The 14,737-nt window shown below is 43.0% G+C and overlaps 1 protein-coding gene across 1 annotated transcript in view; it reads right to left on the reverse strand.

Annotated features, from left to right (window-relative positions):
• Nucleotides 1–14,737, reverse strand: part of LOC115465754 (ribosomal RNA processing protein 1 homolog B-like) — a 127,461-nt gene that overhangs the window by 60,833 nt on the left and 51,891 nt on the right. The window contains 1 exon segment of the mRNA XM_030196459.1: nt 9,570–9,712. Within this exon segment, the coding sequence (XP_030052319.1) occupies nt 9,570–9,712 (143 nt within the window).

Genomic DNA, 14,737 nt, shown 5'->3' on the forward strand with positions numbered 1-14,737 from the left:
CATTCACAAACTTAGAATGCCATGGAACCATTAACTCTCTCAAATCCTTAATGATCCACACAAGACATACTGGACCAATTAATTTCTTAAATATCTTCACGACTTCTCATTCAGGCACAGGAGAAAAAAAGTCATTCAAAAGGGTCATAACCTTAATCTGCATTTTGAGGAGCAGTGTATCCTTCCAATCTCACTGTATGGATTCAGGTTCAGAAATGCCTTCCTGAACGAATGTGGAGCACATTTATTGCATTTTAAAAAAAATAATCTGCCAAGTCCTAATCCAAAAACACCACTTCACAGCAACACTTATTCAGAATACAAAGTAGACTATGCATGTTTGCTACCAAATGATGGACTCTATTCAATAAGTTTTTAAATCTCTATTAAAAAAAAAAAAAAAAAAAGGGAAAAGGATTAGACAGATACCTCAATTCTATCATTTTCCAACAAAGAAGATATACGTCTATCATTAGGAAGCAAATGCTTTCTCTATTTATGTTCTACCGTCCCTAACAATCATTTAAGTACACTTAAATTTGACTGTAAACCATGAGGGAAAAACCCTTTGTGTAGTCCTTCCTACCATTACATGAGGTAATTTGTCATAAACATCGTGGAAGACTTTTTGCTTTCTGTCCTTCAACAAAAGAATTAAGACCATTACTCAACTCAAATTTATCAATGCACTCAGATCAATGGAATTCAACATTTCAGATCAACAACCTTCCCTTTAATATGCACCTGTGGAGATACACTATAATCAGAGATAATAGGAAAAAGCAACAAAACATGCTCAAAAAGTGGTCCGACCATGGAAATAAGAAATCTCATGCATCCATTATAGTAGCTCCAACAGAAAAACATTCAGATACAAACACTAAGGGCCCTATTTACTAGGGTGCACTAGCATTTTTAGTGCACACTAATGCTAGACACACCCATAGGAATATATGAGTGTCTCTAGCAGTAGCGTGTGCTAAAAATGTTAGCGTGCCTACAACACGGCTTAGTAAACAGGACCCTAAATCTAAAGTATGATCTCAAACACAAGTAGGCTTTAGAAATCATCTGACAAGAAGGAAGTGACTTTACCATGACATCTGTGGCATAAAGATTTATTTAACAAAATGTATAGACCGCACATTGTAACATCTGAACACGGGTTACAATAAAACAAATATTACAACTATATAAAATTCTAAATAAAAGTTTTAAAAAATGCAAACTAGTTGTACAAATAAAAAATGCAATCATTGCTACAAATGCATTTAACTAGGGCAAAACAATCAAAACAGTCTAAACTCCATAATACCCACAAAAAGCTTTATCAAACAAAAAAGTCTTCGAGGCTTCCTAAACAAAGGCAAGGAAGAAATTTGACGCAAAGACAGTGGAAAACCATTCCACGATGTGGGGCCAACAGCAGAGAAAATGCAAGAACGAATTGTTTGCAAACAAACATCATAAAGGGAAGGAATTTGCAACAACACTTGATCATGAGACCGAAAAGACTGAACAGGACAATACTCCCACAACCTTTGAGTCAAAGCCAATGGAACATCATCATGTAAAGCTCTAAAAACCAACACCAGTAGCTTAAACTCAACCCGCCAAACTATAGGCACCTAATGTAGTTTCTGTACGTGTGGAGTGACATGCTCCAATTTACTAGCACATGTAATTAGCCGTGCTGCAGAGTTTTGAGCCACTTGCAATGCCTATAACGTTGTATGTGGTAAAACCACACAATAAGGCATTGTGTGTTCATGTTGGGCTCTCGCTGCCTTAGGGTTAGGCTAGGTACCCTAGGGCATTTTCATCCATAGTAGTTTGTATTCTTTTTTGCTTGACCATTAATCTACTTCGTGTCGAGAGCGACTCCCGTAAGCTTCTGCGGCTTCTATTGTGGAATATATGTGGCCTCACATCTTCAATTAAGTGTTCTAAAATTCTTCAGGGCCTAAAGCGTCATCAGGCACTCTTTTGAGGAACATCAAAAACTTAGTACACAATGGGTAGGAGAAGTCTAGTGCTTCCCGGCATCTGGGCAGTGTGGGGGCATAGCAATACTGGTGCGGAAATCACTGACCTGCCACTCTAAATTGTTATTTAGAGATACCGAGGGTAGGTATGTGGTGGTGCACTTTTAATGCACCGGGGAAGGAATTTATACTGCTTTCAATGTATGGTCTGGTGGACCATGACCATAAATTCTTTCCCAACCTCTTGGAAAAGTGTCATCCCTATGTTGATATTCCAATCCTAGTGGCAGGGGATCTGAACCCAGTATTTGATCCAGTTATGGATCAATTTAAACCAACAACGGGGCATGCAGTACTGCCACCGAGCTCATTAGAACATCTATGCACTGCTCTTGACTTAGAGGACGTGTGGCGGCTGCTCCACCCAAACAAACGAAATTAAGCCCACATGTCGCAGGAACACCAACACTATCACGTTTAGATTACATTTTGGTGAACTGACAGTTTGTCTCATGTTTCATCTGCAACTATTGGGGATGGAGGAAATCTCAGACCACACCCTTGCCTGAGTCGACATTGATGCAGAACCCTATTTTTGCTGTAGTTCGGGGTGGCGATTTCCCTCCTATATCACTCAGAGGAGTTTGCTAAATATCTCTTGTGTAGATGGGAGGTTTTCGTTTCTCATAATCAGCAACATGTTGATAATCCCACATTATTCTGGCCCACGGCTAAAGCAGTAATACAAAGAGATATAATTGCATATATCATCACAAGCAACAAGCGTCCTAACCAAGGAGTGCAAACTGCGAGCCCTTCGTAGTCGCTATGCAGCTCAATACTCTTCCCCCTTGTATGAGACCTTGATGGCTACGAGGGCAGCGCTCAATAAGCTACTCCATGAGCAAACCACTAGAATGATAAATGTACAAAAAGCAAAAGTTCTTTATCAATGGGAACAGAACGGGTAAGCTCTTGGTGCGGATAACTAGGACATGAGTAGCCATATTGGGTCAGACCAATAGTCCATCTAGTCCAGTATCCTGTTTCCAAACAGTGGCCAAACCAGGTCACAAGTATCTGACAGAAACATTCCATGCTACCAATACTGGGGAAAGCAGTTGCTTCCCCATGGCTGTCTCAATAGCAGACTATGGACTTTTCCTTCAGGAACTTGTCCAAACCTTTTTTAAACCCAGATATGCTAACCGATGTTACCACCTCCGGCAAAGAGTTCCAGAGCTTAACTATTCGATGAGTGAAAAAATATTTCCTCCTATTTGTTTTAAAAGTATTTCCATGTAACTTCACTGAGTGTCCCCTAGTCTTAGTACTTTTGGAAAGAGTAAAAAAAAAATAGATTCATTTCTACTCGTCCTACGCCACTCTGGATTTTGTAGACCTGAATCATATCTCGGTCATCTTTTTTCCAAGCTGAAGAGCCCTAACCTCCAACATATCCTCATATGAAAGGAGTTTCATCCCCTTTATCATTTTGGTTGCTTTTCTTTGAACATTTTCTAATTCCGCTATATCTTTTTTGAGATACCACAACCAGAGTTTAACACAATACTTCAAGGTGAGTTTGCACTATGGAGCAATACAGAGGCATTATAGTATTCTTGTTCTTATTTATCATCCCTTTCCTAAAAATTCATATCAACCTGTTTGCTTTTTTGGCTGCGGCCACACACTAGCAGAAGATTTCAGTGTCTACAATGACACCTAGATCTTTTTCGTGAGTGCTGACTGCTAAGGTGGACTCTAGAATCAGGTAACTATGATTCGGATTATTCTTCCCAATGAGCATCACTTTGCATTTGTCCACATTAAATTTCATCTGCCATTTGGATGCCCAGTTTTCTAATTTCCTAAGATCTTCCTGGAGTAGCCTAGTGGTTAGTGCAGTGGACTTTGATCCTGGGGAACTGAGTTGGATTCCCACTGCAGCTCCTTGTGACTCTGGGCAAGTCACTTAACCCTCCATCGCCCCTGGTACAAATAAGTACCTGAATATACTATGTAAACCGCTTTGAATGTAGTTGCTAAAACCACAGAAAGGCGGTATATCAAGTCCCATTTCCCTTTCCTGTAATTTTTCATGGTCCAAATGTGTTTTAACAACTTTGAATAATTTTGTCATCTGCAAATTTAATCACCTCATTTTTCAATCCAATTTCCAGATCATTTATAAGTAATCAATAGAAATCAAACAAAATAAAACATGGAAAAGAAAATAAGATACCTTTTTTTATTGGACATAACTTAATACATTTCTTGATTAGCTTTCGAAGGTTGCCCTTCTTCATCAGATCGGAAATAAGCAAATGTGGTAGATTACAGTATATATAAGTAAAACATCCAAGCATTTCATTGACAGTCTAATAGGGTAGGGATAGATAGGAGGTATGCATGGGAACATCAAAGCATTTCAGAGATAGTCTAACAGGATGGGGGTGGATAGGTGAGAGGAGGGTGATAAACAGAGTAATACAACTTTATGGTTTATAATGGGCTAGAAAACCCAGATCTTAGTGTCCTATTTAGCCAGCAGCCATTTTCTGTCTTTTACTTTGTTTTCAAGACTGGTGGATACTATTATGAACTCCCCCTGAGGCAGTATCGAAACAGGGGATACCTTGTCGGGGTAATGACATGTGGCCACTATCTGTATTTGAATTCTAAAGTCAGCGCCCTCCTGGTTGGATCAAGGCACTTTATCTCCTGCACAGAGGAAGAAGCTAAGTGACAGTTTTTCTATACATGCAGGTGGTGCACACGCTTATTGTTGTCATTATATTATTCCAGTTTCTGGAACTGTAAGGTTATGGAATTGTAAGGTTATGGATATACAGTGCTTTTTTTGTAGAAAAAAGGTGCCGGTACTCATTGTGGGCGGGGTCACCACACATGGCACCGCCCCTATTATAGCCACACCCACATTAGCCACACCCCTTATACCAGCCATGGCGCATATAAACAGACATCATTGAAAATATTATACTAGTATAGGAGAAAAAATAATGTGATTTTTTTTTCATTATAAATAATTTCTGTAAGCTGTTACAGCTCCAGTATACCCAGTGCAAAATAAGACAAATTCCAAACACTAAAATGAAAATAAAATGATTTTTTCTACCTTTGTTGTCTGGTGACTTTGTTTTTCTATCCATATTGGTCCCAGTCTCTGATTCTGCTGCTCTCTATCTGTTCTCTTAACTCCGTTTCCAGGGCTTCCTTTGCATTTATTTCTTTACTTTCCTCCTTTCTTCTTCTTTTGTTGCCCTGCATCCATAAGTAAAAGCTGGGTCCTCCTCCATGGAATTGACTGGAGGAGGTATAACATGGATCCAGCTTTTGCCTATTTTCTCCATCCATGTGCAGTTTTTCTCCTCTTCCCTTTCCCTCATCTCCATCCATGTGCCTCTTCTTTTTTCTTTCCTCCCCTCCATTCATGTCCAGCACTTCTCCTCTCTCCTTCCCTCCATCCATGTCCAGCATTTCTCATCTCTCTTCCCTCCTCTATATCCATATAAAGCAATAATTCTCTCTCCCCTCTCCTCCATCCAAGTCAGCATTTCTCCTCTCTCCTAGCCAACTCCTCCATCCATCCATGTCCAGCAATTCTCCTCTATCTCCTGCTCTCCTCTCCATCCATTTCTAGCATTTCTCCTCTCTCCCCTCTCATCCATGTCCAGCAATTCTCTCTTCCCTGTCCTCCCCTCCCTGTCCAGCGATTCTCCTCTCTCCCCTCCATGTCCAGCAATTCTCTCTTCCCTGCCCTTCCATCCCATGTCCAGCAATTCACTCTCCCCTGCCCTTCCCTCCCATCCCCAGCAATTCTCTCTCCCCTGCCCTTCCCTCCCATGTCCACCAATTCTCTCTCCCCTTGCCCTTCCCTCCCATCCCATCCCATGTCCAGCAATTCTCTCTCCCCTGCCATCCCATGTCCAGCAATTCTCTCTCCCCTGCCCTTCCCTCCCATCCCATCCCCAGCAATTCTCTCTCCCCTGCCCTTCCCATGTCCAACAATTCTCTCTCCCCTGCCCTTCCCTCCCATCCCATGGCCAGCAATTCTCTCTCCCCTGCTCTTCCCTCTCATTATTTCCAGCGATTCTCCGCCTCTCCCCTGCCCTCCCATCGACATGCTGCGATTCTCCGTCCCTCCCCTGCCCTCACCTCTCCCATATCCAGCAATTCTTCATCCCCCAGCGTCCTCCTTCACTGCCTGCCATCCTGCATCGGACTCAAGAGGCGAACGGTGCAGGCAGTGATTGGCTGGCAGCGTCGTAGCTTCCCTCTGCAAGTCCTGCCTACAACTTCCTGTTTACGCACAGGCGGGACTTGCAGAGGGCAGCTACGACGCTGCCTGACAATCGCTGCCTGCACCGTTCGCCTCTGAGTCCGACGCAGGCTGGCAGGCAGTGAAGGAGGATGCTGGGGAACGAAGAATCGCTGGATATGGGAGAGGTGCGGGCAGGGGAGGGACAGAAAATCGCTGCACGTCGATGGGAGGGCAGGGGAGAGGCGGAGAATCGCTGGTAATAATGGGAGGGGAGGACAGGAGGAGAAAAAGGTGCCGGTACGCCGTACCGTTGCGTACCAGCACAAAAAAAGCACTGTGGATATAGGACTTTACCATTGAACATTAAAGGTCCTCCATTTTTTCTACTAGTGTTTTTTCTCCAATAGGGAGTTTTTTTACACCGTGGTTGGTTTCGAAGGCTTTATGAAACCTTTGAAGAGTCCGTTAAAGGGTAGACCAGGAGGAAGTGAAGTCACCAGGCGAAATGGCAGCTTAAGCGCAGAGCTCCGGTCGACCCAATGCAAAAATTGAGCACTGTAGCAGCTACATCAGCGATAATCAGACCCTTTCGGCATCATGAATCCCAGAATAAATCCCGGGACCGATTCCTTATGGCCTCACAAGCGGCGGTGCAATCTTTGGTGGGGTTCACATACTCAGGCGTTGCCGGCCACACAAGTTAATAAGGGTACCCCGGAGGACCTAGCACCAGACCTACAACCGCTGCAACATGCCTCGCAGTGTTCCCCACCGCACTCAATTAGATGTATTTTATGGCCTATACATGCTCTATACTTTGATTTGTACCCTCCAGCCCCCCCCCCCCCCCCACTCTTTTTATCCTCTTTTCTACCTCTCTCTTTTCTTAACTTAATTTAAACCCAAATATGGATAGCTACTGCTTACATGTGAGCTCCGGTATTGCCATACTTTGTAAAATGTTACTTGTTGTTATGTTGTGAGCTCTTGCTTATATTTGTATCGAAAATCAATAAAAGAAATTAAACAAACAAAAAAAGTCCTAACCTTTGCAGCCAATCCTTTTAGCTTCTTTTTAACCATTTTCCTCATTTTGTCGTAGTCATCCTTTTGAAGATTAAATGCTGCTAAAGTAGATTTTAGTGACTTTACTCCAGATATCAGCTCAGATTTGATTGTGTTATAAGTACATAAGTAATGCCACACTGGGAAAAGACCAAGGGTCCATCGAGCCCAGCATCCTGTCCACGACAGCGGCCAATCCAGGCAAAGGGCACCTGGCAAGCTTCCCAAACGTACAAACATTCTATACATGTTATTCCTGGAATTGTGGATTTTTCCCAAGTCCATTTAGTAGCGGTTTATGGACTTGTCCTTTAGGACACCGTCTAACCCCCTTTTAAACTCTGTCAAGCTAACCGCCTTCACCACGTTCTCCGGCAACGAATTCCAGATTTTAATTACGCGTTGGGTGAAGAAAAATTTCTCCGATGTTTTAAATTTACTACCCTGTAGTTTCATCGCATGCCACCTAGTCCTAGTATTTTTGGAAAGCGTGAACAGACGCTTCACATCCACCTGTTTCACTCCACTCATTATTTTATATACCTCTATCATGTCTCCCCTCAGCTGTCTCTTTTCCAAGCTGAAAAGCCCTAGCCTCCTTAGTCTTTCTTCATAGGGAAGTCGTCCCATGCCCGCTATCATTTTAGTCGCTCTTCACTGCACCTTTTCCAATTCAACTATATCTTTCTTGAGATGCGGCGACCAGAATTGAACACACAAGATGCGGTCGCACCAAGGAGCGATACAACGGCATTATAACATCCTTACACCTGTTTTCCATACCTTTCCTAATAATACCCAACATTCTATTCGCTTTCCTAGCCGCAGCAGCACACTGAGCAGAAGGTTTCATATTATCGACGACGAAACCTAGATCCCTTTCTTGGTCCGTAACTCCTATCGCGGAACCTTGCATGACGTACCTATAATTCGGGTTCTTTTTTCCCACATGCATCACCTTGCACTTGCTCACATTAAACGTCATCTGCCATTTAGCCGCCCAGTCTCCCAGTCTCGTAAGGTCCTTCTGTAATTTCTCACAATCCTGTCGCGAGTTAACGACTTTGAATAACTTTGTGTCATCAGCAAATTTAATTACCTCGCTAGTTACTCCCATCTCTAAATCATTTATAAATATATTAAAAAGCAGAGGTCCTAGCACAGACCCCTGAGGAACCCCACTAACTACCCTTCTCCATTGTGAATACTGCCCATTTAACCCCACTCTCTGTTTTCTATCCTTCACAGTTTCCCAGCGGATCCAACACCATTACCTTTCATAGCATGTCCTGCATTCCACTAAGGACTAGAACTAAAATAGCTCCCCCTCTCGTCAGTTCTTGGATCAGTTGCTCTAAAAAGTTAGCTCCCTAGCGCTTCCTGATGTAACATTTAACCAATCAATACTGGGGTGATTGACATTACCTATTATAATGTTGCCAAATTGCCACCTTTCCTAATTTTTGTAAATATTTCTTCATCTGTTTGTTCTGTTTAGGGAAGATACCATAGTACATAATTTTAACAATGAAATTACATTACTTAACCAAAGTTATGTCTGGAAGAACAAATATGTTTTTAAAGCTGTTCAAAAAGATAGTAAGAAATCAACATTCTGATCTGAAATGGAAGTGGCCTAGTGGTTAAGTTGGTGGACTTTGGTCCTGGGGAACTGAGGAACTGAGTTCGATTCCCGGCACAGGCAGCTCCTTGTGACTCTGGGAAGTCACTTAACCCTCCATTGCCCTAGGTACAAATAAGTACCTGTATACAATATGTAAGCCACATTGAGCCTGCCATGAGTGGGAAAGCGCGGGGTACAAATGTAACAAAAAAAAAAAAAAAAAAGATTATTCCAAATTCTTACACCGTAGAAAGGAAGTATAAAACACATTTAGAATCATCATTTAACACTCTCCGCTACTTGATAGTTCAGCTTCAGCTTCTGGGTATTCCTTGAAATTAGTCATTTGGGAAAGATAAAATCTTAGTCTATGGCCAACTACATTTGTTTTGCTAACTTTTCATCAGTTTTGCCACTTTCCCTCTTCTTGGTTCGTCCTATATGTATATAGGCCCTAGTGTACCTTTGTGCCTGTCCACTTGTGAGAGTGAGGAACATTAAAAAAAAAAAAAAAAAAAGTTTTGTGACTTCTTTCAAACAAATCAGCAGCCTTTCCTCTCACCTTTGAAATGCCTGGGAGAAGCTTTATTGGACAATAATTTCTCCTCACCTTTCTCTTTTTCATCTCGCAAATCCATTTTGTCATCACTTTGGCTCGCTTTCAGTTCATTCATCAAATCTTCTATGGCAAAGGGTGCCTGATCCACAATAGCATCAAAGATTCCCTGGGCAATAGCCTGCATCAGAATGTGACTAAACCAAACCAAGAAAGCATTAGCATTCAAAAGTTCATAAAACACAGCTAAGAAAAGAAATAAGCACTCTGAAATATTAAAAATATATATATTATATTTAGCAACAGCTTAGACAGTTTTAAATTTTTATATACTGCTTTTCTATAATGAATGTACAAAATGGTGAAAACATTTAAGACAAACATACAAATTCAATATACCCAGATGTTTCAACTCCTATTCTTAAAATCGATTAATTACTCTATTTGGTTTCTCCTACGTTTGACTGTTATCCTTATATTTATTTTCAATCTTTGTTATTTATAGTAAAAGCTTCATTATCTGACACATAACTACATGGGCAGATCATGAAGTCAGAATCTCTCCCAGGTACACCTTCAGAGAAGGGAACAAGACTACAGGGGTATGGCATTATTAGGGAGCAGAAAAGCTCTTCTCTCATTTATTGTCCTCTGTCCACACCAGCCTTATCTTTTCCCTCCCACTCTCTGCACACAAAGCAGAAGGCTCTCACATAACCAATATATTTAAGTTAACTGGCACCATCTATTCCCCAGATGCATGCCAGATGATGAGTTTACACTGTCATGGAGTGTAAAGTAAGATAGCTTACACTAGTCTCCTGAGTACAGTTTTCATTTATGTTCTCCTCTGCTTTATCGTAGCACATAAATAAGATTTTTAACCTAAACTAAATCAGGACACTGCAATGTTGGTCTTTATCAAAATTCTATGAATAGCTGAACATTAAATAATGTAAACCAAAGCGCCTACACAACATCTATTATACAGCACAATGCCGATTATCCTAACGCCGATTAATCAGATGTCCAATATCCAGACCAGTTTGGCCAGGGTGGGAACATCACCCCCGTCTCATTTCCCTTGCCTATGGCCCATTATCCACTCCCCTTATAAGTCTACCATGTAGAACAGTACAGTACCTTCCCGGCCAATCATCCTCATGGCTTGTGCATTCTGCTGCAGGAAATGAAGTAAACGGGTGCAGGGACAGCAGTTGAGAAAAGCCCTGCCTTTTCTTTTCCAGCCCTTTCCTTTTCCTCCTGACTCACATGCAACTTGCGGAAACGCGGCAGAAAAAAAAGCCTTGCCCCTTCAGCTGGCGAGGACGCGGCAGAATAAAAAAGCCTTGCCCCTTCAGCTGGCGGGGACGCGGCAGAAGAAAGCCTTTCCCCCTTTAACATGCGGGGACGCGGAGGTGAAAAGCCTTGCCCTTTCAGCTTGCAGGGACGCGGAGGTGAAAAGCCTTGCCCTTTCAGCTTGCAGGGACACGGCAGACAAAAGCCTTGCCCTTTCAATTTGCAGAGAAAAGCCTTGCCCTTTCAACTTGCAGAGACACGGCAGAGAAAAGTCTTGCCCTTTCAGCTTGCAGGGACAAAGCAGTGTTAAAAATGGTGTCAAAGTGAAAAAGGAACTTTCTGACATTAAAAGACAAAATTGACATTGTGGAGAAATTAAGAAAGGGAGTGTTGGGGGGAAAGTCTGGCAGAAAAATATGGTGCAGAAACATCAACAATATCCGATATAAAAAGACACAGCAATGCTATTCTAAACTATGTCTCTGTTCTTCAAAAAGAGGAAGGGATTTGTTCCACAAAAACCATGAAAAGGTCACCAACTGAAGAGGTAGATAAAACTCTATACTTAAATATTACCCGCCAATCCAAACATCTACGTGAGGTACAATAAAACATTCATTAAAACAAAAAAAAAGCACAAACAATACAGAATCTTACAAATCACAAACTCTAAAAACTCAGAACCCCTATCAGCCATATTTATATCTTTGGTTCCTGCAAAAAAAGATCGCTGAGCCATCCAATTTCTGGGCTGATATTAGCCGAAAAGGGAATGTTTTTTTATTAAGCAACTTCAGGGGGGGATTCAAACTTCAAAGCCAAAAACATACATAACCTTCCACAGTTGTACAGAAGCCAAAAAAAAAAAAAAAGCCTGGATGAGTTGCAAGGTTTTCCTTGACTGGTACGACATATGCTTCATACCAGAGGTGAAAAGGATGTCAGCTTTGTACAGGAAAAGATGGAAATGTCATTTTATTGTTGGACAATGCACCTTCACATCCTACAGAAGAAAGCCTAGAGTGAGAGGAAGGTAGATTCAAAGTGCTTTTTTTGCATCCAAATGTGACATCTGTAATGCAGCCAATAGATCAAAGAGTTAAAGTTTCACTGAAAAGACTTTAAAGGAATATGGCGTGATCCAATTCATAAGAGAACTGAACATACAAGATTGATCCTACATGGTTGTTGACACGTGGAATCAAACTCTGAAAAATGTGTGGAACATAATTCCAAACAAATCAGAAAGACACAAAGAGGAAGAATAAGAAGATGTTCTTAAAACCATTGCAGATATTCTTCTACAGGTTCTTGATTGCTCCAATTGTGATGTTGAGAATGTCAGTGAACGAATATGCAGTGATGTAAATGATTCAGGGTATCATATAACAGAAGATGAAATAGTGGAATCAGTATAGGACAAGGAACACGAAGAATCAGAAACTAATGATGATCACTAGGTTAATGCAGATGTGGGACCAACACATGCAGAAGCCTTTGAATGTTTAAATACAGCAATGGCTTGTCTGGAAAAGCAGGAAGAAAGCATTGCAATCCAGCATCTTTGTCTGAAAAGACTACGCAATCTTGCAGCAGGGAAACGAAAAATCAGCTTTAAAGCAAGGGAAAATTAAGTTCTTACCTTGGTAATTTTCCTTTAGTCATAGATGAATCCATTACGAGTGGGTTGTGTCCATCAACCAGCAGGGGGCGATAGAGAGCACTGAAAAACCATAGTGCCTCATGGCCAACTAGCTCCATCTGCCTCTTCAGTATTTGAAGCTTCCAAAGCAGTGTTACACCGCAAAGCATAATAACATGAACTTTCCTCACAGCGGAGCTATAATTCAAAGGAGGGAATTAACTCATCCTCCTATAACTGAACAGAAATCCTGAAGATTGTTTTCCAACTTCTCCCAATGAGGGAACATATCTACAGGAAAAACTGAACATAAAAGTAACATAAATCACATAATGAACCACTGAGGGAGGGCTCATGGATTCATCTGCTATGACTAAAGGAAAGAAAATTACCACGGTAAGAACCTAATTTTCTCTTCCTTGTCATCAAGCAGATGAATCCATTACGAGTGGATGTATCAAAGCAATCCCTAGATAGGGTGGGAACAAGCCACACCACGCGCCAGCACTTGTGCTCCAAAATGCTCCTCTCTCCTGGCAGCCACATCCAGCCTGTAATGTTGGGCAAATGAGAGCTTAGAAGCCCGAGTAGCTGCACTACATATCTCTTGAAGAGAGAGTGCTCCAGTTTCAGCCCAAGAAGAGAAAATTGCTCTTAAGGAATGCGCCTTAAAGGCTTCAGGCGGAGGCCGGCCAGATAGCAGAAATGCTGAAAAGATAGCTTCTTTGACCCAACGGGCTATAGTGGCCTTAGACGCTGGAGACCCTCTGCGTGGACCTGACAAAAGAACAAAAAGATGGTCAGAGGTCCTGAAGGCATTTAACATGCACAGATATTGCAACAGAGCCCTTCGCATATCCAGAAGGTGCAGCTGCCCATAGGCTTCTGGAAACTCCTCTTTAGAAAAGGAGGGCAGGAAAATAGGCTGGTTTAGGTGAAACGCTGAAACCACCTTAGGCATGAAGGAAGGCACCGTACGTATCATTACTCCGGACTCTGAGAATTGCAGAAATGGGTCTCGACAGGAGAGCGCCTGGAGCTCAGATACCCGTCTCGCTGATGTCATGGCCACCAAAAAGACCATCTTTAAGGTCACATCCTTCTCCGAAGCTCGCCTAAGCAGCTCGGGCGAACACGGAAGGGCCTTTAAAACTAACCCCAGGTTCCACGCCGGACACGGGACCCACACGGGAGGACGGAGCCGAAGCACCCCTCTAAGAAACCGTGTCACATCTGGGCAAGCAGCCAGAGAGAGGCCAGCGACCTTCCCTCAAAAACATGCTAAGGCTGCCACTTGAATACGCAGGGAATTATAGGCCAAGCCTTTTTGTAAACCATCCTGCAAAAAGTCAAGTATCGGCGAGACAGAAGCCCGCATGGGTGTAATCGCTATAGAAGCACACCAACGCCTCAAATTGGTGCCAAATCCTGGCATAAGCCACAGAAGTGAAACGCTTGCGGGCCTGTAGGAGAGTGGAAATGACTTTACTGGAATATCCATTGTCTCTCAATTGCGCCCTCTCAATAGCCATGCCGCAAGACCAAAGCGGCAGGTGTCCTCCATGGTCACCGGGCCCTGTGACAACAGGTTCGGTACCACAGATAACGGCAGGGGATCCTCTACCAGCATCCGCCGGAGGTCCGCATACCACGGCCTCCTGGGCCAATCCAGGGCAATGAGAACCACCTCTCCTTGGTGGAGCCGAATCCGCAGGAGTACTCGCCCTATCAAGGGCCACGGAGGGAACACATACAGGAGGCCCTGAGGCCAAGGTTGAGCCAAGGCATCCAACCCTGCCGAGCGAGGATCTCTCCGTCTGCTGAAGAAGCACGGGACTTTGGCATTTGTGCTTGACACCATAAGATCCATTAGGGCTTTCCCCATTTGGCACATATCTGCAGGAATACTTCGTCTGCAAGTTCCCACTCCGCTGGGTCGATCTGATTCCTGCTCAGATAATCGGCTTGCACGTTGCTCTGACCTGCAATATGAGCTGCTGACAGAAACTGCAGATGAAGCTCGGCCCAGTGGCAAATCTGCACAGCATGCGCTGCTAGTGCTTTGCACTGAGTGCCTCCCTGGCGATTTATGTAGGCCACTGCTGTCGTGTTGTCCGACAGAACTCTGACAGTCAATCCCTTCCAGGGTCAATTGAAAGGCCAGAAGCGCCTGGAAAATCGCTTTCAACTCCAAGCGATTGATGGACCACTCCGACTCCTCGGGTGTCCAAAGACCCTGGGCATGCCTTCCCCGGCAATGCGCACCCCAGCCCTTCAGGCT

Source organism: Microcaecilia unicolor, chromosome 3, assembly GCF_901765095.1.
Source record: "Microcaecilia unicolor chromosome 3, aMicUni1.1, whole genome shotgun sequence".
Lineage (NCBI taxonomy): Eukaryota > Metazoa > Chordata > Amphibia > Gymnophiona > Siphonopidae > Microcaecilia > Microcaecilia unicolor.